The sequence below is a fragment of the Heterodontus francisci genome, chromosome 2 (genome assembly GCF_036365525.1).
Source record: "Heterodontus francisci isolate sHetFra1 chromosome 2, sHetFra1.hap1, whole genome shotgun sequence".
In the NCBI taxonomy this organism is placed as follows: domain Eukaryota; kingdom Metazoa; phylum Chordata; class Chondrichthyes; order Heterodontiformes; family Heterodontidae; genus Heterodontus; species Heterodontus francisci.
In genome coordinates this window covers 28,047,845-28,073,952 of record NC_090372.1, presented here as the reverse complement: position 1 = coordinate 28,073,952, position 26,108 = coordinate 28,047,845, and the positions used below count along the sequence as shown (strand labels likewise).

The following is a 26,108-nucleotide window of genomic DNA, read 5'->3' as shown; positions in this document are numbered from 1 at the left end:
CGAACAGATCTCTGACAGATGTGAAGAGGAGATATTTTCAGGTGGAGAAAGAGGCCCTAGGATTGGTGTGAAAGATTCCATGCATACTAGTTTGGCATCAAGTTTTAGTTAATGACAGATCACAAGCCATTACAGATTATTTATTCTCCAAGATCCAAACCATGCGCCAGAATCGAAAGATGGGTTTTGAGACTGCAACAATACAAGTACAAGGTGGTTCACATTGCTGGAAAGATGAATATTGCTGGCTCGTTGTCAGACTACTGAGGGAAGATCAAACACACAAATCTTCACTAGAGAAGGAAGCTGAATCATTCATGCGGTTTGTGGCAGTGCATGCGACACCCACAGCAATGACAACTCGAGAAATTGAAAGAGCATCAGACAAAGATTCAGAATTGAATGACATCAGAAAGAGAATCCAAGCTGGAAATTGGGTGAATTACCCATTCAGAGCATACATCGTTATACAAGATGAAATGTGCACAATTGACAAGTGTGCTTTGAGGTAACAAACTTGTAGTGCCACGAAAGCTTAAGCCTAGACTGGTGATGCCAGCTCATGAGGGTCATTTGGGAGTAGTTGGTACTAAGCAAAACTTATGAAACAAAGTATGGTGGCCAAAGATGGAGAAAAATGTGCAGCAGTTTGTCAAAACATGTCATGGATGTCTGCTTGTCAGTAGACTCAATCCACCAGAACCAGTACGTAGTACGCTGTTACTGACTGCACCATGGAGGATGTAGCAGTTGACTTCTTAGGCCCATTTCCATCAGGAGAGTCCATACTCATGGTGATTGACTATTACAGCTGTTATTATGAGTATGTGGTAATGAAGTCTACAATGGCAAAGATAACGGGGTTTGCATTGACTGAAATATTTGCAAGGCATGGTCTACCAGTCATTTTGTATTCAGACAATGGGCCACAATTTATTTCACAGACCTTTGCAAATTACATGCAAGTCACAGGCATTCAACATCACAGAGTAACACCCAATGGCCACAGGAAAGACAAAACCAATCCTTCGAGAAACGGATGAGGATTGCTCAGACTGAGGGTAAAGACTGAAAGAAGGTGTTGTTGTCATATGTGGCCATGTATAGAGCAACTACACACACACAATGATGGCAAAGAGCCCGGCTGAGTTGTTATTTGGACGCAAAATATGCACCAAGCTACTAGAGCTGAGGGATATTAGAGTTGATCAGGAGGTTCGAGATCATGATGCTGAGAAAAAGGGTTCTGCAAAGTTTTATGCAGACCACAGAAGGAGAGCTAGACAGTCAGATGTGATGCCAAGTGATGTAGTATTGCTGAGACGGGAGAGTTAGCGTAAGATGGATACACCATATTATCCCAAGCCGTACACTGTTATTGCCAAGAAGGGAAACAGTGTGACTGTGCAGTCGCCAGAAGGAGTACTGGATGACAGAAATTCTTCATGCGTCAAAAAGTATCATGGTGACAAACACACAGTAGCAGATGAACCAGATGTAGGAGCTGAGGTTAAGCTGACATTCAGCAATCCAGATGTCCAAGCCAGTGATGCTGTTTGCAGGCAGACAGCTTGCTATCCAGAGGGAAAAACATTGGTTCCAGAGGGGCCGACAACATTTCCTAATCCTGATGTGCTGATCAGAGTTCCTGAGAAAACAGGAAGGCCGCAGCATGAGAGGGGACCACCAAAGTGATATGAAGATTTTGTGTTGTGATTATGTTCAAAACAATAGAGTGTATGCCGAACACTGCCCTTGAAAGCAAATGTAATTGAAGAAATTCATTTACTCGGTAAGTTAGGAAAATAATGATTTGTTAAGTTTGGTTAGAAAATTTATTACAGTATGTTTGGTAAGAGATAGAATTTAAGCTACATACCTAAAGCAGGAAAATTGTGGACATGTTTTAATCTGATAAGGGAGGAACGTCATGATTGTATGTGTGGGCTTGAGTATTAGAGACTATACGGTACTTAGAAGAGAAACTGAAAGTAAGCTTGTGTTTGGGGAAAACACCTGACCCGGGGGTTGTTGTCAGGTCAGATAGGCATAGCAGTGAACAGAATTCTTCATTAAACACTTGTTAAATCTTTGTTAAAGTTAAATCTGTGACTTCAAATGTTTTTGTTTTAGCCTGAGATGTGACAGCCCCCAGATAGAGCAGCTCTCTGCTCCTTTCAACTTTCTGCACAAAGGCCTCCAGCGCTGCATCCAAAAACCTAGGAACCATCCCTCTGGCCTGCTGTGCCATTACTCAGGTTTCTTCCTGCTCCTAATGTGTTTCCCAGCCAGTTAAATGAGCTTCTGCAGCCAGAATGCACTTCCCCCTTAAGAGGTGCAGACTAGCTTTAATTGGTGCAAGCCAAACAGGAATGTTGACCCCTTGCTGAGCACACAAGCATTCAGCAGCATGCTTAGGGCTTGGCTACATGCCACTTACATGGAAATGAGATCAGCATAAATTTTGCATGTTGCCTGCGTTACTTTCAATGGCACAGGTTGATTAAGCATTGTGATCCTTGGGCACGTTATGAGGCCTGATCCAAAATTTTCTCCCTATGTTTCTGAGGGATTGCGTCCCACCAAGCTCAGAGCATACAAAGGCAATATTGTAGCAAGATTGTTAAATACTAAGGTGATGCTAATACTCATTTACCTTCAGATCCACAGTGAAACAAGACTACAGTTTAGAGGGAAAGTTAATCCTCTCAGATATGCAGAACTGGGAAAGCAGTTCAAAACTTTTTTTTGCGTGTCAACTGCTTCAAAACATCTGGGTAAATATCTGGGGGGAGGGCTTTTTTCTGGTTGTACTACTGCTTAATGAGTTCACATAAAATTCCTTAGTGCAGTATATTTACAGAACGTAAGAAAGACTTGCCGTTATATGGCACCTTTCATGGCCTTGGCCATCCCAAAGCATTTTACAGCCAATGACATACCTTTCAAGGGTAGTCACTGTTGTAATCTTAAAGACGCATCATCATCCCATTTATTTGAATTGTGCCTTTGATCACTAAAGGAGGATTGTCAGTTCTCTGCTGGAGAATTTTTATAAAACCAAAGGATCCATTGGCTGATGGACATCTCGGAAGGTGATCCTCCATCACCCTTTGAGAATTTGTATGGAGCTTCTGTAACTTCAGTTACATTAAACGGTATCATCACCCCCTCTTTCAAGTTGGATGAGCGCACAGGCAGGATGCATATCACCCCTGAGTGACTGTGTTTTTAAAACTCCTTGACAGTTTGTGAAAGAACCAATCCCTCAAACTGAACCAATTCCAAGGAATGCGAGAGCACCATGGCTTTGATACATACTCATTGGTCTCCCCTCCCTTAAGGAAAGCACCTACCGTTAGACTGGGAGATGAAAGTGTGGCAAATCACAGTGCAGAGCCCAGGCCCTGTTGTTCGGAGGCATCAGGCTCCACTCAGCATAATTAATGCCGAGCAGTCGTTATACGGCAGCTTCACCTCCAAAGTGATGAGCGTCAATAAGATTCTGTAAGTCGTGAAGGCTCTCAACATGCCATTCTGCAAAGGTCACAGCACCAGCATTTCCACTGGTCCTGCAACAGGTCTTTACCTAATACAGGCCCTAATTATAATTACAATTATAAAACCACAACAAAAGTAAATCATTAAACTTGATATTAGACAGACAATGCAACAATGTTCCCAAATGTGTCCTAGCTAGGGTTGCCCACCCTCCCAGGTAGTCCTGGAGCTGCTGGAATGGAAGACTGATTTGCTGTTAGCAACCCAGGAGGAAAATAAATCTTCACACTGTTTTTCTGAGCTAAACGTGCAGCAGCTGCGAGCGTAAAACAGTGAGCAACGACTCTCTATTACACAGATCCAAACCTTCAAACAGCAAAAGCAATAATGCTTACAAGCTGCTGACACATGCGTGATGATCAGACATTGCGCAATTGACAGTCATGTGATCAGAACTCCTGGAATACATCCAACCAGAGTTAACAACTTTTACTCCTTTTATATGATTTTTACAATATCAGTATATCATCCTTTGGCCTGGTTCATATATTTTTTTGCATGATGGCAATAACAACTTACATTTATGTAGTGCCTTTAAGGTAATAAAACATCCCAAGGCACATCACAGAAGTGTTATCAGACAAAATTTAACACTGAGCCACTGAGTTATTAAAGTAGGTGACGTAGGTTTTAGGCAGTGCCTTAAAGGAGGAGAGGGAGGTAGAGAGGCAGAAAAGTTTAGGGAGAGAATTCTGGAGCTTAGGGCTTTGGCAGCTGAAGGCACAGCTGCCAGTGGTAGATTGATAATTGAGATAGACAAGAGGTCTGAAATGGAGGAGCACAGAGATCTCAGATGATTGTAGGGTTGCAAGTGGTGACAGAGATAGGGAGAGGTGACGCCATGGAGGGATTGAAAACAAGGACGAGAATTTTGAAATCAAAGTTTTGCGGACCTGAAGCCAATGTAGGTCAGCGAGCACAGGGATGATGAGTGAACAGGATTTGATTGCTGATGAGTTTTATACATATATATATTGGGTGAGGTACAAAATGAGTACTTTGCATCAGTATTCACCAAAGAGAAGGACTTGGTGGATGATGAGCCAAGGGAAGGGAGTGTAGATAGTCTCAGTCATCTCATTATCGAAAAGGAGGAGGTGTTGGGTGTCTTGCAAAGCATTAAGGTAGATAAGTCCCCAGGGCCTGATGGGATCTACCCCAGAATATTAAGGGAGGCAAGGGAAGAAATTGCTGGGGCCTTGACAGAAATCTTTGCATCCTCATTGGCTACAGGTGAGGTCCCAGAGGACTGGAGAATAGCCAATGTTGTTCCTTTGTTTAAGAAGGGTAGCAAGGATAATCCAGGAAATTATAGGCCGGTGAGCCTTACGTCAGTGGTAGGGAAATTATTAGAGAGGATTCTTCGGGACAGGATTTACTCCCATTTGGAAACAAACGAACTTATTAGCGAGAGGCAGCATGGTTTTGTGAAGGGGAGGTCGTGTCTCACTAATTTGATTGAGTTTTTTGAGGAAGTGACAGAGATGATTGATGAAGGAAGGGCAGTGGATGTTATCTATATGGACTTCAGTAAAGCCTTTGACAAGGTCCCTCATGGCAGACTGGTACAAAAGGTGAAGTCACACGGGATCAGAGGTGAGCTGGCAAGATGGATACAGAACTGGCTGTGTCATAGAAGACAGAGGGTAGCAATGGAAGGGTGCTTTTCTGAATGGAGGGATGTGACTAGTGGTGTTCCGCAGGGATCAGTGTTGGGACCTTTGCTCTTTGTAGTATATATAAATGATTTGGAGGAAAATGTAGCTGGTCTGATTAGTAAGTTTGCGGACGATACAAAGGTTGGTGGAGTTGCGGATAGTGATGAGGATTGTCAGAGGATACAGCAGGATATAGATCAGTTGGAGATTTGGGCAGAGAAATGGCAGATGGAGTTTAATCCAGACAAATGTGAGGTAATGTATTTTGGAAGGTCTAATGCAGGTGGGAAGTATACAGTAAATGGCAGAACCCTTAGGAGTATTGACAGGCAGGGAGATCTGGGCGTACAGTTTCACAGGTCACTGAAAGTGGCAACGCAGGTGGATAAGGTAGTCAAGAAGGCATACGGCATGCTTGCCTTCATCGGTCAGGGCAGAGAGTATAAAAATTGGCAAGCCATGCTGCAGCTGTACAGAACTTTAGTTAGGCCACACTTAGAATATTGCGTGCAATTCTGGTCGCCACACTACCAGAAGGACGTGGAGGCTTTGGAGAGGGTACAGAAGAGGTTTACCAGGATGTTGCCTGGTCTGGAGGGCATTAGCTATGAGGAGAGGTTGGATAAACGCGGATTGTTTTCACTGGAACAACGGAGGTGGAGGGGCGACATGATAGTGGTTTACAAAGTTATGAGCGGCATGGACAGAGTGGATAGTCAGAAGCTTTTTCCCAGAGTGGAAGAGTCAGTTACTAGGGGACATAGGTTTAAGGTGAGAGGGGCAAAGTTTAGAGGGGATGTGCGAGGCAAGTTCTTTACACAGAGGGTGGTGAGTGCCTGGAACTTGCTGCCGGGGGAGGTGGTGGAAGCAGGTATGATAGAAACGTTTAAGAGGCATCTTGAGAAATACATGAATAGGATGGGAATAGAGAGATACGGTCCCCGGAAGTGCAGAAGGTTTTAGTTTAGGCAGGCATCAAGATCGGCGCAGGCTTGGAGGATCGAATGGTTTTTTCCTGTGCTGTACTGTTCTTTGTTCTTTGAGTTGCTACAGTTTGCATCTGACCTCAGGTCGCTTTTTCATCATATACCCCTAAAGAGCATGGCCTGAGTGATTGACACAGGTGCCCCAGAGGACCTATCTCTGTTAAAGTGTGTATATAAGGAGCAATGCATTTTCTAGCTCCAGGTCTATGATTCAGTCAGTTGTGTATCTCTCGGTCTGGTGCTCTGATTGAGGACAGTGATTACAAGTCATTTTGGCCCATTTTGATCCTTGCTTTGTGAAAGGAAAATCAATGGGCTTTTATATATTGGAAATACGAGTGTCTTGAGTTTATTAAAGCATCACTTCTGTTTTATCATGCACTGTGCCTAGCGATAGCAATATTTTGTTCTATCTTGTCACTGCCGAGCCTCAGCTCACAGTTTCCTCACTGATGTTTGAAAGAATAAGGAGTATCAGGATCCTGATGTTTCCCTTTGCATTCACACCATTAACTGCAGAATCTGTTCAAAGCTCAAACTTACCTCTTAGTCGAGACCCAGTATCGGCAGTATTAGACAATGGAAAAGTATCAGACATGGAAACACCTGTCCGAGTTTAGGCAGGAGTCCAGCCTTGATGGAGGTCAACCTGCAAAGTTAAAACTCTTGCCTGGACTAGTGCTCCTGTGCACTGCTACCCAATGACTGCAGCATGACTGGAAGAAGGCTGCTGACTTTCACTGGGGGAAACTGCCGATGATTGGAGGATGCCCACAAGCACCTCTAAGCCTTGAGAGCCCAGCTTTAAACCCACATCAGCATGGGTGGCAGCAATCTGGTCTGGCTGGCTGAGAGGCAACAGCAAGGGCACTGATGGAGTGACATTGGTGAGAATACAAATGCTGTCATCCTGAGAGAAGGTCAGTAGGTTCATGCTCCACAGTACCACTGCCATTTCCATGGGGCAACGTCTCAGCAAGCCTGATCATCTACTGGACCACAGATTGCTGGACTGCTGTTCGAGCCTGCATACCCTTTCGAGCTCTGAGATCTGTATCCATGTTGGCAACTGACTGTGCATGGATGGAAGCACTCACAGACTACATAGCAGCAGCCTGAACCTGCATGCCAGCACCCAGGGATCTCATGACCTCTATCTGAGCTTCCACTGCAATACTGATTACATTAGGTCTCCATCTATGCTGCAGTGGAAACTGAGACAGTGGCCAGCAGATGCTCCATTGTAAGTCAGTCTGGCAGTGCACTTACCTTTTAGGTGTACGTACAGATTTTGTATTCTAACAAATTATTTCTTTGAACATCTTCCACTGTTCGCCTGTACTTTTATCTGGTAATAATTATGTTCAGTTCATTGTGGTCAATTTCTGCCTCATCTTTCCAAAGTCTGCCTTACCTAAACGACACTGGTAATTACAGAGGAGATGATGGTGGAGTGGACTAGTCACTGGACTAGTAATCCAAAGACCAAGCTACTGCCCTGGGGACATGGGTTCAAATCCCACCATAGCATCTGGTTAAATTTTAAGTTCATAACTACATTCCATTAATAAACAGAAAATATGGAATTAGAAGCTCATCTCACAAATGGTGCTGTGAAACTATGATCGATTGCTGTCCCATCTGGTTCACTAATGTCCCTTAGGGAAAGTAATCTGCCGTCCTTACCTGGTCTGGCCTACATGTGTCACATGTCTAAGGGCTGCTTAAAACCCTTCATTCTCCTGTTCCAACTTTTCCTTAGACTCCTCATCACAGAGGACCTTAACCCATTCAATTGGGTCATTATGTCGGACCACATTCAGTGTCGTGTCTGTTGCTTTATGGACAAGGATAAATTGTTCAATAAATTTTTCTGATTACATTTGTCCACCATGGTGATTTATCAGTTACAGGTTCACTTTAAATAAGTAGCGGAATTAGTCAGTAGCAGGTAACTATCAGACTGCATGAGGAATCAGCCCTGCAGTCTGCATTTACAATACGTACTGTGCTGTCTCTTCTCTGGGGTACCCATTATTAACTAGCTAGCTATATTGATGTTAGTTCAAAAAATGAGCAAAGTTTCATTTATTCAAAGTTTAATCCACCAAATCAGGAAAAATATTTACAATCAAGTGAAACAAAGTCTCTTTTTTCTTATTCGTTCATGGGATTTGGGCGTCGCTGGCGAGGTCAGCTTTATTGCCCATCCTTAATGGCCCTTGAGCTGAGTGGCTTGCTTTCAGAGGGCATTTTAAGAGTCAAGCATATTGCTGTGGGTCTGGAGTCACATGTAGGCCAGACCAGGTAAGGACGGCGGATTTCCTTCCTTAAAGGACATTAGTGAACCAGATTGGTTTGTACAACAACCAACAATGGTTTCATGGTCACCATTAGATTAGCTTTTAATTCCAGATTTATTAATTGAATTCAAATTTCACCATCTGCCATGGTGGGATTTGAACGGATGTCCCCAGAGCATTAACCTGGGCTCTGGATTACTACTCTAGTGACATTACCACAACGCCAGTGGCTCCCCCTTACAGTTCCTTGAGCTCACTCTTTCCAGATCAGATTCAAATTACTGTTCCCATTTGTTGTTTTATATACCTTTTCTGACTACAAATTATGAATACAAATGCTTTTGGGTGCCTGCCTCTTCACCCTGCCCCTATTGGCGAAATACAAATGTTAGTCTATGATGCCGGCATAACCGAAGCAGAAGAAGCGGAAAGCAAGCAACTGTACATCTCTAAGCTAAAAAATATATATTATATATGTATACCCATGACTAATATGTAAGGTTATACTATTGATTGATGGGGTGAAGATGACTTCATTTTCCATTATACTGTTTGTCACATTCATAACTTCTTTATCTCTCCTTCCCAAGGTCACCATACCTGTTTTCAATTAAATATCAATGGGCTAGTTTCTATCAGCATAGAATTCTGGAATCATACAACATTGAAGGAAGCCATTAGGGCCAACTTGCCCATGTCAGCTCTTTGAAAGAGCTATCCACTTAGTCCCACTCTTCTGCTCTTTCCCCATAGCCCTGTATTTTCTTTCTTTTCATGTATTTATCCAATTCTCTTTTGAAAGTTATTATTGAATCTGCTTCCACCATCCATTCAGCAGTGTGTTCCAGGTCATCATAACTCACAGAATTTCAAAAAAAACCTCTCCATGTAAGGTACCATGTATGGTTTCTCTCTGAGTCTCGAGCATGATAAGCAGTAGGTGTTATCTCCTTGGTGTGACCCACTCAAGTGCTTCTGTAGAGAAATCAAATGCATAGGATTCTCTTGCAGTACAGCTTCTGCCATTCTTTAAACAACACACTAACTATTTTCTACTCACGTTCACTGCAGTGCAAAACTGGCATCAGAAGTGCAATGGGGTTTTCAGCATTATGTTGTGTAATCCTCTCCCCTTCTCCTTTGACAAATGTATTAACATCTCGTCATCTTTCTTTTTGAAGGTGTCCTGTGGAACCTGTCATCATGTGATGCATTGAAGATGCCAATTATCCAGGATGCACTTGTGGTGCTTACCAACGCGATCATCATCCCACACTCTGGTTGGGATATCTCACCTCACCAGGAAGACCGGAAAATTCAGCTCCACACATCAATGGTCTTGCGGAATGCCACTGGGTGCCTGAGGTCAGTTGGTACAACCTTTGCCCTGTTACCATGCGCGGTAAAATGTTACCTCTGTCTGTTGTGCAGTTTAAAATTTAGAACCTAGCCAATGTAATCGGGATTTTTGCTGCCAATAACGAGGTGTAGAAACACCCCTTCAAATTACCCTGGCTTGTTTTGACAGGTTGAGGCTTGGATCTATCACCCATCATTTGCAATTGCTAGTGAGAAGCCATTTGGCGCTGACTGAAGTACTTGGCAGTATCCCCACTAAGTGGTATAGCCTATCAATATGTTTCTCTCCTGGATTTGTTGTATTTATGTTTACGCAAGGATTATTGAGCCTCTCTCTGAGTTCATGTTGTGTGGAAGGGTGTGTTCTCGATCCTGTCAGGAATTTCCATTATTTTGGGTAGGAATTAGTTAGTGTATAAAGCAAAGATGACCTGGAATAAAATGTTGGTGAGGAGGAAAAAGGAGAGTGAAAAAACAAAGTGCTTTTTCTTGCTCTGGGAACAAATTAAGAAAGGAAGGAACTCGTATTTATATAGCTCCCATCATAACCTCAGGACATCCAAAAGCACTTTACAGCCAATAGTTTTGAAGTGCAGCTACTATTGTAATGTACAAAACGCGGCAGTCAATTTCATGCAGCAAGGTCCCACAAACTCCTTCATTGTCACAGGCTCAAAATCCTGCAATTCCCTACCTAACAGCACTGTGGGTTTACCTACACCACACGGACTGCAGCAGTTCAAGAAGACAGCTCACCACCAGCTTCTCAAAGGCAATTAGGGATGGGCGACAAATGCCAGCCTCGGCAGTGACACTCATATCCCATGAATGAATAAAAAAAAGTAATTTGATGATGAATAGATAATCTTTGTTTTTAGTGGTGTTGGCCAGGACTCTGGGGAGAACGTCCCTTTTCCTCTTCAATATAATTCTGTTAGATCTTATATCTCCACCTGAGAGGGCAAATATGGTATCAGTTTAATATTTCATCTGAAAGACGACACCTCCGACTGTGCAGCACTCCACAAGTACTGCACTAGGAGTGTCAACCTAGATTATGTACTTAAATCTCTGGAGTGGGGCTTGACTCAGCAGCAAGAATGCCCACCACAAAGCTATGGCTGACACTTCACTTTCAACAAATTAATTCCTCCTTCATTGTGAAAAGCAAGAAAGATCCTTCTGATTTATTTTCGGTTCAGTAATTGTGTGAGATGACTGAATTAATACAGGCAGGCAGTCTTCCGTCATCACAGCCCCATCACTATCTGTCAGTGGCATTAATTCAGCTCGCTCACGCCTTTGGGTTCAGTCGCCCGCCGAATGGCTTCCGAAAATGTCATCAGTGGTCACTGAGTGAAAGTATTCAAAATAATCAACAGCAAGAAAATAATTGTGGGGAATTTTCTTCCGGATTTCACCCATTCCACCATTGCAGACCCAGTGACAGGGGTCCCGGCAGCTGGCCGGAAGGCTGTGGGAACTATTTAATGGCGGGCTGGCAATTAACTGCCCGTCGTCAGGGTCACTGTTCCTTTAAGGGACGAGCTCCCGCCGCCAGAGCTGCCAGCCCTTTGATTGGCTGGCAGCTTTGCTGCAAAGGAAGCGCCACTGGAAGTGGTGGCCACTGCCAGTACTGCAGGAGGCGCTGCAGAAGAGGAGTGATGAAGACCCGGGGACAGGTGAGTGGGTTTGGGCTCGCTGAGGCCATTCAGACAGGCCCTGGCGACGGGATGAGGGGGGTCAGTGAGGGTGGTGGGGGGGGTGGGGTCTTTCCAGGGGCGTGGCCATCACTGTTGGGCAGGCCCTCTGGAGACCCTGGATTACCCCCAAAGGAGGGACCACTCCCGCGACCTCACTAGTAGGTGGCAGTGTCTCCATGTGGCAGTGGGCCTTTCCGTCTTACATTAAATTGAGCTGCAGGCCACTTAAAGGCCTCAAATTGCCTGGCAGGTGGCGAGGAGGAGAGGGCCATCCTCGGTCTTCCACAACCGGGACTAAGTTGGAAGGCATTGGGAAGGCAACAGGCACTCCAACACCCCCCCCCCCCCCCCCCCCCACTTCTCCCACAATCTTATGGGTCCCCTGCCTCCATTCAAATCCCTAGGGAGCCCATAAAATTCAGCCCTGGTTTCCATGCCAAATCAGAGCTTCCACCAAAGTTTGAGCAAGGGAGTGGGCGGAGTTCTGAGGAAATTCCCATTCAATGTTACTTATTGGCAGCGGTTCATTTAACAATAGCAGCATGTTTTTATACAGCACTTTTAATGTAGTAAAATGTCCCAAGATGATTCACAGGAGCATTTTCACACAAAACTTTATTCAAGAGGAATACCAAAGGACATGCTTTAAATATATATCAAGATCCTATTTTTCATCCTGATTGTGAGAAATGCAGACGCAGCAATCACATGCGCATGACATTACTTGGAATCTGAGAGTCACTTTGTCAGACACAGGAACATACAGCAGTTTTCCGGTTCAAGTGAGAGTTCTTTCTTATTCCTTTTGATATGGTATCAGTTCATTATCACAGTGTGAGGATCTCACTCTCCCCTCAAATAAGGCCCATTTTTGAGACCTTCCTGAAAGAATCCAAAGATTCTGCTGAGGACCAATATAATACAGAGACAGGACAAGAGAACAGACTACACACACAGAGGTGGAGAGCTCTCTGAGTATTGTAATACTGTCGACCATGCTAGGCAGTGCCCTTTTGATGAATGCTAATTGCTTATTGGCTCACTATCCAATAAGTTAGGTGAACTAGTGAAAATGCCACAATAGGTGTTAGTCATTATTCATGTTACACAAAAGACCCAGTGTACAGGATACATGCACCTGCTATAATAGATGCATCTTGTAGCTTCAGGTTGTGTCTTCTCATTAGGCTGATTATCACACTATAAATTGACAGTCACATTGTGCTTATTCATTTCCTATTTCCCCTTTTTATTTTTTACTCAGTCACTTGGTTTTCTCTCCTGCTCTGTTAGGATGTGTCTGGCCTCCGTTTAGTGTTTCCCAGTGACTCAAGTCAGAGTCAGGTACTCACCATATGCAGAATTATGGTCACCTCCCCAGTTATGCTTCACTTATCCAACAAACAGCAATTGACTGCAGCAGTTCAAAAAGATGACTTACCACCACATTCTCAAGAGCAACTAGGGATGGGCAATAAACGCCAGCCTCACTAATGATGCCCATATTCCCAGAATGAATTAAAAGAAACAGGGGTCATTTTATAAGTCCAAGCTGCTGGTTCATAAAATTTCAACTAATAGGTCAGAAGTTTACACTGCCAAAGGTCAAGTCTCCCTGTCAAAAGCGCAGTTGGTGGAGTTTTCTACCTACTGCCCTTTACCCAAATCGACAATGGATTTTCCTTCTTCCACAAACTTTCTTACAGGATTTAAGCACCTCACCTTATTCCATCTCCTTACCTCTCATTTAAGATCCTCGTTCCCTACCGCCCACCCAAGTACCATAAAATTTTTCCCATTGAGATATCTTCACAGCTTTCCTCGCTCAGCCTCTGCACCAAGCGACTTCGCATCCTCAGTGGTTTAAACCTCCATCTCAATTCATCATGCTGTCTCTCCTCTGAGTTCGCTACCCTCGCTTAAACTCTCCCTCGATATAAGGGGTGTCCAACCTTTTCATGTGAGGGGTCACATTACAAATTTTGCTTTACATAGAGGGCCGATGAGCACATTTTGAAAGGATAAAGGCATTAGAAACTTATTTTGATAATCAAAACAACAACAAATGTGCCTTTTTGTGAACAAGCTTTAAATGAGAAGACTAATATATTAATTTGCCATGTTGACCTCTGATTTAGTGAGATACCTGGCATTGTTTTTTCTTGCACAAGTAGTTAATATCTGCCCGCACACTTGATGTAGCAATGCAGAGTATTCCAGACAGATGTTCATCTATCAGGAGTGACCTTGATCGCTCTGTCTCTCCCCCGCTCTGTGTCTGTCACTCTTCCTCTCCCTCTATCTCTCTGTCTCTCTCTCTCCCACTCTCTGTCTGCAAGTCTGTGTGTGTGTGTGCGTGTGTGTGCCCGTTTCTCTCTCCCCACTCTTTGTGTCTGTCTCTCTCTCTCTCCCTTCTCTGTGTTTGTCTGTTTCCCCCGTATAACTCTCTCTCCCCTCCCCCTCTGTGTCGGTCTCTCTCTCCCCTCTCCCCGTCTCTATCTCTCTCCCCCACTCTGTGACTGTCTGTCTCTCTCCCCTCTGTCTGTCTCTCTTTTTCTCCCCCTCTCTCTGTCTGTCTCTCTCTTACCCTCTCTGTCTCTGTCTCTCTCTCTCCCCTTCTCTGTGTCTGTCTCTCTGTCTCTCTCCATCTCTCTGCCTCTCTCTCCCCTCTTCGTGTCTGCCTCTCTCTCCCTAACCTCATAAGAGGTTAGTGTGCAAAATTAAAGCACATGGGATTGGGGGCAATATACTGGCATGAATTGAGAATTGGTTGACAGACAGGAAACAGAGAACAGGAATAAATGGGTCTTTTCCCAGTGGCAGGCAGTGACTAATGGGGTACCGTAGGGATCAGTGCTTGGGCCCCAGCTATTCAAAATATATATTAATGACTTGGGGGAGGGAACTAAATGTAACATTTCCAAGTTTGCAGACGACACAAAGCTGGGGAGGGGAATGAGAGCTGTGAGGAGGATGCAAAGAACCTCCAATGTGATTTGGACAAGTTGGGTGAGTGGGCAAATGCATGGCAGATGCAGTATAATATGGATAAATGTGAGGTTATCCATTTTGGTTGTAAAAACAGAAAGGCAGATTATTATCTGAATGCTGATAGATTGGGAAAGGGGGAGCTGCAACGAGACCTGGGTGTCCTTGTTGTACACCAGTCGCTGAAAGCAAGCATTCAGGTGCAGCAAGCAATTACGAAGGCGAATGGTTTGTTGGCCTTCATTGCAAGAGGATTTGAGTACAGGAGCAAGGATGTCTTACTGCAGTTATACAGGGCCTTGGTGAGACCACATCTGGAGTGTTGTGTGCAATTTTGGTCTCCTTATGAGGAAGGATGTTCTTGCCATGGAGGGAGTGCAAAGAAGATTTACCAGGCTGATACCTGGAGGGCAGGATTGACATATGAGGAGAGATTGGGTCGACTAGGCCTATATTCACTAGAGTTTAGAAGAATGAGAGGGGATCTCATAGAAACCTATAAAATTCTAACAGGACTAGATAGGCTAGATGCAGGGAGGATGTTCCCATTGGCTGGGGAGTCCAGAACCAGGGGTCACAGTCTCAGGATACAGGGTATGCTATTTAGAACCGTGATGAGGAGAAAGTTCTTCACTCAGAGGGTGGTGAACCTATGGAATTCTCTACCACAGAGGGCAGTGGAGGCCAAGTCAGTAAATATATTCAAGCAGGAGATAGATATATTTCTTAGTACCAAAGGGATCAAGGGATATGAGGAGAAAGCGGGAACAGGGTACTGAATTAGACGATCTGCCATGATCTTTTTTGAATGGCGGAGCAGGCCCGAAGGGCTGAATGGCCTACTCCTGCTCCTATTTTCTATGTTTCTATGTTTTCTAAGTTTCCCTCTCTCTGTGTCTGTCTCTCTCTCCCTCTCTCTCTTTCTGTCTCTCTCTCCCTTTCTCTGTGTCTGTCTCTCTCTCCCTCTCTCTCTGCTTCCCTCCCACCGGGCCTAGGCCACAAGCCTCAGGCTCACCTTCACTTTAATCAGCATGCTGTCAGTTCCTCAGGCTGACCGCAACTACTGTCTCTGTTGTGACCCACTCCACTCATTAACCTCCAGGGTCACGCCATTGGGCCACAGCCAATCACCACGCAGGTATGTGGTGCTCTCTGAGAGTAGTCATCCTGGATTACGGTTCTGTCCATAGGGAACGGGTGCAGGGCAACTACATTTCCCAGCAGGCGCTCACTCACTGAAAGCAGCGGGGACGGCTGATTGTAATAGAAATCCTTGGCAGGACAGAAGAAATTTCACACCCCTGAAGCTGAAAGCAAAAGACTGAGGGCAAAAACCGCGCAGCAAGGAGTAGGAACGGCCGAGTACAGTTTTTGTCCGCGGGCCGAATGGAAAACTTTGGCGGGTTGGACAACCCTACTCTATATAAACTCCCCAACTCACATTCACAGCCATTTGCTTGCATCTCATGTGGCCTCGCTACTCCCATCATGTTAATCACAGATAAGACCCTCTCTGATCACTTCCTTGTATCACTCTCCACCCACATCCTCCTGCCACCCTACTTCCTTCTGTGTCTGGCCCTGGGAAAAAAAAACATCTCAACTCACTGACAACTGTACTTGCAAAATCACAACTGTTGAGCCTTTGGCCCTCAATTCATCATGACTTTTCTGCAGCTACTGATCTGCTCAACCATACGTTCACCTCCACCTTTGATGTCCTAGTCCCCATTTAAACAATTACTCTCTCACCCTGGCAATCCCCTAGTAAGGCCCCCATAACCACATCTCTTAGGCCCAAGGGACGCAGACATGAAAGAACATGGCGGACAAAATCTGACTGGACTACGTAAAGCATTATTGGGTCCTTCTCGTGTCTGCTACAACTGTTCACTATTCAAGGATCATCCTGGAATGCAAAGATAACCCCCAACTTCTTTTCCCCACTGCAATGGGCCAAACCTCCTCTAAGGTTCTCCCCTGCTCTAGCCCTCAATTCCCATCTTTCTCTAGTTTTGTTTCTATCTTCCCTCATACCCTCTCTGAGTTCATTGTATCCATAAGACCCACCTCCTACTCTCTCAACCCTATTCCCACTAAACTGCTGACCACCCAACTTGTCTTCCTGGCTCCCATGTTAGTTAATATTGTTAACGTTCACTCTCCTCAGGTACTGTCTTCCTCTCCTTCAAATCTGCTGTCAACACTCCTCTCCTCAAAAAAACCCTTAATCCCCTCCTTCCTTGCAAACTAATGCCACATTCCAAAGTCCTTGAACATGTTGTCGCCTTCCACATCCATGCCCATCTTTCCCAGAACTCCATGTTTGAATCCCTCCAATCAGGTTTCTGCCCCTACCATGTTACCGAAAAGACACTTATAAGAGTCACAAATGACATCCTGTGTGACTGCGACATAGGAAAAAAATCCTTCCTCATCCTTCTCGATCTGTTTGTGGCCTTTTACACAGTTGACCACATCATCCTCCTCCAACTCCTCTCCACTGTTGTCCAGCTCGGTGAGGCTGCACTTGCCTGGTTCCATTCTTATCTATCCAGTTGTAGCCAGAGAATCACCTGCAATTCTTCTCTTCCTATTCTAAGTTCATTACTTCTGGTGTTCCCCAAGGATCTATTCTTGGCATCCTCCTGTTTCTGATCTACATGCTTGCCCTCAGCGACGTAATCCGAAAACATAGTGTCAATTTCCACACATACACTGATGATACCCAGCTCTACCTCATCACCATCTCTCACAACCCTCCCACTGTCTCAAACCTGTCAGACTGCTTGTCCAACATCCAGTACTGGATAAGCAGAAATTTCTCTGACTAAATATTGAGAAGTCTGAAACCATTGTTTATGGATCCCACCTCAAACTCCGTTCCTTAGCTGCCAACTCCAACCATCTCCCTGGCAACTGTCTGAGGCTGAACCAGACTGTTTGCAACCTTAGTGTTATTGTTGACCCTGAGATGAGCTTCTGACCATATAACCACGCCATCGCTAAGACTGCTTATTTCCACCTCCGTAGCATCACCTGACTTCACCCCTGCCTCAACTCATCTGCTGCTGAAACCCTCATTCATACCTTTGTTATCTCTAGACTTGACTATTCCAATGCTGGCCTCGCTGGCTTCCCATGTTCTACCCTCAGTAAAATTGAGATCATCCAAAGCTCTACTGCTCCTGTCCTAACTAGCACCAAGTCCCATATACCCATCACTTGTGCTAGCTGGCCTACATAGGCTCTCAGTTAAGCAACAACTCGATTTTAAAATTCTCATCCTTCTTTTCAAATCCCTCTGTGGCTTTGCCTTTCCTTATCTTGTTAATATCCTCCTGCTCTACAACCCTCTGAGATATCTGTAGTGCTCTAATTCTGGCCTCTTGAGCACCCCCTATATTAATCATTCCATAAAATTCCCTCCCTAAACCTCTCCGTCTCTCTTCTCTTTTGTCCTTTAAAACGCTCCTTAAAACCGACCTCCCTGAGCAAGTTTTTGGTCATCTGTCCTAATAACTCCTTATGTGTCTTGGTGTCAAATTTTGTTTTGTAACATATCTGTGAAGCACCTTGGGACATTTAACTTCATTAAAGACGCTATATAATTGCATGTTGTGGTTGCTGAAATACTTTTACATCCCACAAAAGGGAAAAGGGAAGATTTTCCTCTGAATGCATTTAGGCGAGATGCACAGAGGCCAATCAGGTAGGAAGGATTGAAGGCCCGTAACCGTGACCACTCAACTTGCCATTTTAAACGGATGGACAGTAAATTAGGCCAGGCCTTAATAGTAGCATCCTCTCCATCTGATGTGTGTCCAAGTGATCTATATGCATTAAAAGAAACTCTCCCTCAAGTGTATTCTCTAAAGTGAAAAATTAGTGTCAAAAATCACAGCAGTAACTTGCGTTTATATGGAGCCTTTAATGAAGAAAAAGCCACAATGTTTCACAAAGGCAAAATCAAAAATTATAGGGTTGGTTGCAGTCTAACATGGTCGGGCTTCTCATCTGTAGTCAGTGTATTGCCTCCGAGGTTGTACTTTAACAGTTAGTCTGTATTCGACTGTCTCAGTTACTGCAGATCAGCTGCAGACTCTCTTGATAAATGTGCAGTAATTAATCTTGCCCATTGACCTCTCAATACAGAGGTCATCATCCATCTTCTACATGGAATGCATTCACCACTGTGTTCAGCATATGCAGAAAAGAACCCTCAAGCACAACAATACAAACAGGTAAAGGTTTTAAAATGACAGAGATTTGGGATTGACCTCAAGGTTAAAATTTCAGCTCTGAATTCAGATAAACCAATTGCATTTTACCCTCTTTGGTAAGCGACATTTTCATATCCTTTAAGTGAGTTATTTTGCCAATATTGGTCTGTGATACACAAATACACCCTTCTGACCTTGGTTGAAAGTTAAGAAATCACCTTTGATATTTATCTACCATGTTTTATTTGTGCTGAAGTTAAATTCATCCATCTGTTGGCTGCTTTCTCTCCCTGGTGTGACTGGCAGTCGTACTGGTGATTCTGTGACATTAAGCATTACAATACATGTTAGAACATAAGACAAATGGCTCATAACAATCTACCAAATCTCTCCTATAAATAGCAGCACAGCTAAAAAGTAATTGCCAAAAAGCATGGCGCACAATCAGTGTTGCTAAAACGACAGGAGTGTTCTCATTTCAAGCTGGCAGCAAACAAATACATTCCAGGATAGAGAGTGAAAGTGACTGAGCAACTATTCATTGGTGAAAAGATGTCTGAGGAGGAATATAACCCAAATGTATCGCAGGCAGAATGATACAGATAGTGTAGATGGATGAAGGTTACTTGATTTAATCAGGTACAGAACTAGACAAAAAGAAAGAACTGGCATTTATATAGAGCAAATCATGCCCTTATGAAACTCCAAAGTGCTTCTTAGCACATGAAGTACTTTTGAAGTACTGTTCTAATGTAGGAAACACAGCAGCCAATTTGTACACAGCAGCATTCCACAAACAGCAATGTGATAATGACCAGATAATCTGTTTTTATGTCTTGATTGATGAAAAAGTATTGGCCAGGATGCTGGCAAGAACTCCCCTGCTTTTCTTTGAATAGTGCCACTGGATTTTTTACATCCACCTGAGAGGGAAAAGGTTTAACATCGCTTCCGAAATACAGCAGCTCCAAAAGTGCAGCATTCCTTTAGCAGTGGCTTTTCAGCCTTATTTATATGCTCGAGTCTATGAAGCCGGTTTTGAACCCACAACCTTCTGACTCAGAGGTGAGTGCTACCCATTGAGTCAAGGCCGACCCATAGTGTAGACTAAAAGCAAAATACTGCAGATGCTGGAAATCTGAAATAAAAACAAGAAATGCTGGAACCACTCAGCAGGTCTGGCAGCATCTGTGAAAAGAGAAGCAGAGTTAACGTTTCGGGTCAGTGACCCTTCATCGATCCATAGTGTAGATTCTCTGAGTCATCAGTCCTGGTGAGTGCCCGGCCCACTTCCAAGATCTGTCACTGGCTGATTTGCCCCCTTCTACTCGAACAGCAAGCTGCTGTTTGCAGTTGTCAGGGATACATCAATCAACTTGACGTTTGGAGGCTTGGAAGCAACTGGAGGACAACATTGTAACATTTAACAAAGATTCTGCCCGGGAGATCGCAAATTTCAAGTGTTAGTGGTCTCAATTGCACATGCATGCTTGGAGCAAAGCTGTGAATCCTTTCACCTACCACTGATAATAGTCCTCTAATGCTCTTCTCTCACTTCCGGCCCCCAGCACCCCAACTGCCTGTGAGAAAGAACTTGAATAATTTTTTTACATCTCCAGCACCTGTAAATTGCCCTGTTCACCCATGCAGAGATGAGAAGCCAATTATGCTGTGGCAGCCGTTTATTATCCACTGTTTGTCATTTTGGCAGCTTGTAAATTTGTTTTCAATCCCACCATTTACAGTTGTAGCCATAGCTACTGCGTATTATATTTCTGTTACAAGTCACTGCAAATGCCTGTGTAATCCAATTATTCTATTCATACCCATGTAGAGACAGTAGTGTGTATGGAGATTTAAAACTTGGGTTTTAAGACACTGATAGAAAGCATTTTGACATTGTATATGTGTAATACTCTGATATCCCTGGCCTATCTGAGACTGTGAAGCTTCATCCATTCTGTTCACAGTGCTGTCTCTGAACGCCAGCTTTGACTTGTCAAAAACATTGCATTCTGTGGAGTTGGGGAGCTGGACTGGGGAGAAGAAAATCCAATTGATTTCCAGAAAGATGAAAATTAGATCAGCAACAAATTTCTGTTTATCAATTAAGACCATTCTCTTAGCAGCAATCTGCTGAGGCACCAGGTGCTTCAGCATGCGAAGCTGTAATAACTTACACATAAAATAACAGGCATCCCAAGCTGCTGTACAGCTGCAGGAGTTGTGGGAAGAGTTACAGAATACGTCAGCAGATGCAGTGGAAGACTTAGATTTTGAGGAGGATTATGGAAATGGGGAAAAAGGTGGCAAGGAAAAGGGTTTGGGAAGAGACTTCCGGAGCCAAAGGCTTTGCCACTACCGTGTATTTTTATCCTTTTAAAATCTTATCTTAACTACCTTTTCTCCTTTGCTCTTTCTCAATCACTCTCATGCTTACCTCCCTCCTAGCTTCTCTCTCCCTCTCTCTCTCACTCACAAAGGAACATAGGAGGATAGGAACAGGAGTAGGCCATTCAGCCCCTCGAGCCTGTCCCGCCATTCAATGCGATCATGGCTGATCCGCGGCCTAACTCCATATACCTGCCTTTGGCCCATATCCCTTAATATCTTTGCTTTACAAAAATCTATCTATCTCAGATTTAAAATTAACAACCGTTCTAGCTTCAACTGCTGTTTGTGGGAGAGAGTTCCAAACCTCTACCACCCTTTGCGTGAAGAAGTGCTTCCTAACATCTCTCCTGAACGGTCTGCTCCTAATTTTTAGACTATGCCCCCTAGTTTTAGAATCTCCAACCAGTGGAAATAGTTTATCTTTATCTAGCCTGTCTTTTCCTGTTAATATCTTGAAGACTTCAATCAGATCACCCCTTAACCTTCTAATTTCTAGCGAAAACAGGCCTAATTTGTGTAATCTCTCCTCGTAACTTAACCCCTGTTAACAACCATCTCTCCCCAAGAAACAAGCTCTTGCTTGACTGAGAGGCAGCTAGAGGACCCTGTGGCATGATTATCTGGCAGTGGTTTGTAACTCATTCCCAATGGCTCCTTCTTCCTTTCTCTCAGAATGGTGATATACGTCCAAGTCAGCATGGTGTGTGTCTGAGGTGAACTTGGAGGTGATGGTGTTCCCATGCTGCCCTTGTCCTTCTAGGCAGTGGGGGTCATGGATTTGGGAGCTCATGTTGAAGATGCCTCAGCAAGGTACTGCAGTGTGTCCTGTATATATCAACACATATGCACTATCCAACAGAGATCAGGAACAAGACCCTTGGTTAGATATTGTTTTCTCTCACTAGCCCAAGGACATGCGGGGGAATTTTCCCAGGCCGTTGGAGGCAGGTTTGGAGGTGGCTGCCAGGAAAAAGCAGAAAAAAAGGTGTCGGAGCATTAAACTGGTGTCTTCCCTCCTCCTACCATTTTTCACAGGGGCGGATTGTGTCCGTTGTCGGCAATCCATGCAGCAGCGGGAAGTCAATTAAAGTATTTAAGGAGCCAATTAAGAGCTATTTTCCAAAGGCAATGGCCTTTTACCAGCAGTGCGAGTTACACACAGCATCTGGAACTTGGGAAGTTAGAGGAGGCAAGTGTACAGTGGGAAGTCTTTGAGCCCTGAAACTTTGAAGCACTCAGAACTATAAAGGGAGAAAGCGGCAAGCCTGAGGTTAGCCATAGGCAGAGGCTTGCCATACAGGAGTAGCTCATTGAGACTACTCTTACTGATAGTGTTCGGGATAAAGAAATTGCTGAAGGTTCCTGCAGCATCATTTGACACCTCAACGGGTATCTGAGCCTGCACAGGGACATGTGGTCCACTTATTCAGAGGTTGGTTGGACCACTGAGGAGGAGCAGCGATGTCACCCAACTCAGTAGCCACATGGGGAGGGCCAGCAACTGGAACAGGAGCAGCAGCTGCAGCGTGAAGTACACCCAAATACAGCTGGATGCTGATGAAGAGTGATTGATCGAAGGCCAGGAACTAGAAGAAGGTGCTATCCTTAGCACGTCTACAGGCAAAGAGTCAGCTTCCTGGACCTCTTGGAGCAACAGTCTCTCCGACAGCTGCGGCTCTCGCGGTAGATGGTCACAGGCCTCTGTGTCCTTCTGGATGAGGACCTGAGGCTAGAAGGAGCAGGTGGACACCCATTGCTTATAGCAGTTAAAGTGACTGCGGCAATGAATTTCTTTGCATCCACATCATTCCAGTGACCGGCTGCTGACATCTGTAGGATCTTGCAATCTGCCGCCCATAACTGCATCACTCAGGTGGCACATGCCTTGTATGTGAGGGCATCAGACTACATCAAATTCCAAACCAATGCTGCAAGTCAGGCCCAGAGGGCTGTCGGCTTCGCCTCCATGACAGGATTCCCTCAGGTACAGGGAGTGATAGACTGCATCCACGTGGCCATCAAGGCTCTGTCAGACCAGCCAGGTGTTTTTGTAAATAGGAAAGGATTTCACTCCTTCAATGTGCAGCTGGTATGCGACCGCTGCAAAAGTATCCTGCAAGTATGTGCAAGGTTTCTGGGTAGCTGCCATTACATATTCATACTGAGGCTGTCTCCGGTGCCTTCACTCTTCAGTCCACCATATAGTCTCTGTGGATGACTTCTGGGTGACAAGGGGTATCCACTGAAGATAATACAGCTTTTGCCATTTGATGACCGGTGCCCTGACCGGTCTGGGGATCCCCTCCAATATGACCTTCAAGGGTCTTACAGAAAGTGGTGGTGTGCTGCAACTGCACAACTTGGTGCTATAGAGAGGAATGGAACTGGCACAGCTCAGTATCCTCAGAGGAGCAGGAGATGGAAGATAGCAATTGGCCAGTTCAGCATGCCCATCCAGCGGTCCAGCTAATGCCTGTGCCCATTGACCTGCATGCCACGGAAGCCCACAATGCCCTCAAGATTTTCCTGAGTGCAGCAATGCACCATTGGCACCTGGGCCCCAGTGCCAGCAGTTGTGGTCACAATCCAAACCTCGCACAAAGGACAGATCTGCTTGATTCAAGTAAACCCAACCCACTACCCCTCCCACTCTAACTGTGACCCATCACATTCATTGAGCCGACATCCATTCAGCTCCTAATGTTCAATATGCAATGGGACTACATGAGACGAACCAGATGGCAAAGACAAACAGTTTCATTGCACTCATGTTGTTCATCGTGCCAGCGACATTAAAGAAGGTACCCAAGTGAATCCCATTGTGCAACTAAGGCCATTTCCGCATTCTGTTCCTTGTACTTCTATATGTTTCTATCCCAGTGGCTGGAGCAGATGTGGAGCAGCCTGCTCGTTTGTCTGTTCTAGTGAATGAGATGCTCATGGCGCACGTCCTCTAGGTTGCAGTGCCTGTGAGAACCCATGCGCAGACAGCCCCACCTGCGCATGGACAGCCTCGGTCAAGGGGGCAGGATGCAGCATTTGTGGCTCTGTCAGAGGGGCCGGCTAGAGACCAGGGTTGGGGGGTGCAGGGGTGCGGAGGTGTGCCTTGTGGAGCCTGGCTCCCTCTTCCCTTTAAGGACTCACCTGCACTTCCCTGATAACCAAGAGCGTGTGAGCACTTGGCTGCGTTTCCATGCAGTTCTGAACCATTACTGCAATTGACCGATAAATGCTACTCAAGGTTATTGACATACTGTGGAGATCTTTGCACTGGTCCTGCATCCACTGATTGGCCTGTCGCATATGACTCTCCGTGAGGGTGGTCATTATTTGAGTGGAGGAGATTATGCATTCATATGCCTGAGTCATCATGTCACTCACGACATGGATGGACTTCTGCGCAAAGGTGCGCACTGCCTCGGAAACTCTGATAGATGACCACACATTTCTCTTTCCTGCTCCACAAGCACCCATTTCAGGTAGTCCCCCTGAGGCTCAGCATCTGTTTCAAGCTGATCATGGCTGGAGCTGTTTTCAGCCCTCTGATGGGGACTCCCCACAGCTGTCACTGCCTTCATCATCTGCTTCCACTCACATGTGAATTGCTTCTCCGCTTGTGCCACCCGCTCTACCCACGACTGAGGCCCCACTGAGGTGAGTGTCTCTGCACTGGTGGAGAGTGCGCATGCCTCAAGCGGTGGTGTTTCCTCAGAGTGCTGTTCCTCCTCTGAGATCTGTGCTGTCTCCACATGCAGCTCCTGCTGCGCCTCTGACATTGCCCCTGTGGGAGAGATAAGACCTCAGTTAGTGAAGCATGTAGGTGATAGTGGTTTCAGACCCACACATGCTGCTGAGCTTGAAATGTATACTCATGGATACAAATGCCCAACTGGAGAAGCTGCTCAGAACCATTTCGACGATTGAAACATAATTCTTTGCCTGCTGTCTGCTGCCCCCCATCTCTCCTTCAGCCATGGCCTGGCCTGCTGCCACCCTGCCAATCTCCCAGCTTCCTCCTCCACTGGTGTCAGGATTGCCAGTAACAGGCTCCACCTTCGGTTTGACACCTCACGTGGATGTTATTTGCTGTCTTCTCCTGCAATGAGAACAAGAAGAGTGTTAGGAATATGAGGGGCGCTGTGTGCAAATTATAAGGCGATGTAGCATTTGATTGACTTCACTGTGGAATGGATGCACAAGGTTATCTCTTTACGGCTGAGTATGAGAGCTGTCCGCGTATATGAAAGGTGACAAAGGGACCTTGTGAGACATTCCTCTGTGATGCTGCAATTAATATACCTTTCTGCCTTCCTATGCAGAGGACTTCTTAGGAGTTGAGAGAGCCATGGCTGCCAACTGAGAGGCATATGTCACTTTGCCAGTCCTCAAGAGGTCATTGAATCACTTCCAACACTGTACCCAGGCCTTGTTCATGACACTGCTGCTGCTGACCTCTTCAGCTCCCTCCAGCCATTGCCTGCTTGGTCACGCTGGCTGGCCTCCTTCTCCCATCCTCTGGAAAAAGTATCTGCCTCTGTGCCTCACTGCCCTCAACATAACCTCCAGAGAGGTGGTGGTGAAGCAGTCTGCATCACTTCCATTTCCTGCAGAAGCCACTTCTCCAAAGCAACTCGGCATTAATCTCAGTGCAGCTAATGTGGAGGCTGCCAGTGAGCCTTTAAATCTTGCAAGCTCATTTGCACACCTGCTTCATCTCACCCGCCATCCCTAATTGGGCGGCAATCCCGGAGGTGGGTTACTAATGGAACGCATTCAGGAAGATTGCACTGGAAGTCCTGTCAATTGCAGATCTGGGTTTTCGACCTGGAAATGATCCCGCCACCCGTGAAAATACAGAGTCAGCAAGATTCCACCCATTGAGTCCAAATTTAGCATCTCCATTGCAGCCCTGCTACCTGAGATCAGCTAACTG

At 45.2% G+C, this 26,108-nt stretch overlaps 1 protein-coding gene across 3 annotated transcripts in view; it reads left to right on the top strand.

Moving 5' to 3' along the window:
• LOC137383425 (catenin delta-2-like) overlaps nt 1-26,108 on the top strand; it is a 552,588-nt gene that overhangs the window by 382,453 nt on the left and 144,027 nt on the right. For all 3 annotated transcript variants that reach the window (XM_068056267.1, XM_068056277.1, XM_068056257.1), the window contains one exon: nt 9,690-9,873. In XM_068056267.1, the coding sequence (XP_067912368.1) occupies nt 9,690-9,873 (184 nt within the window). The remainder of the gene's footprint in view (nt 1-9,689; nt 9,874-26,108) is intronic.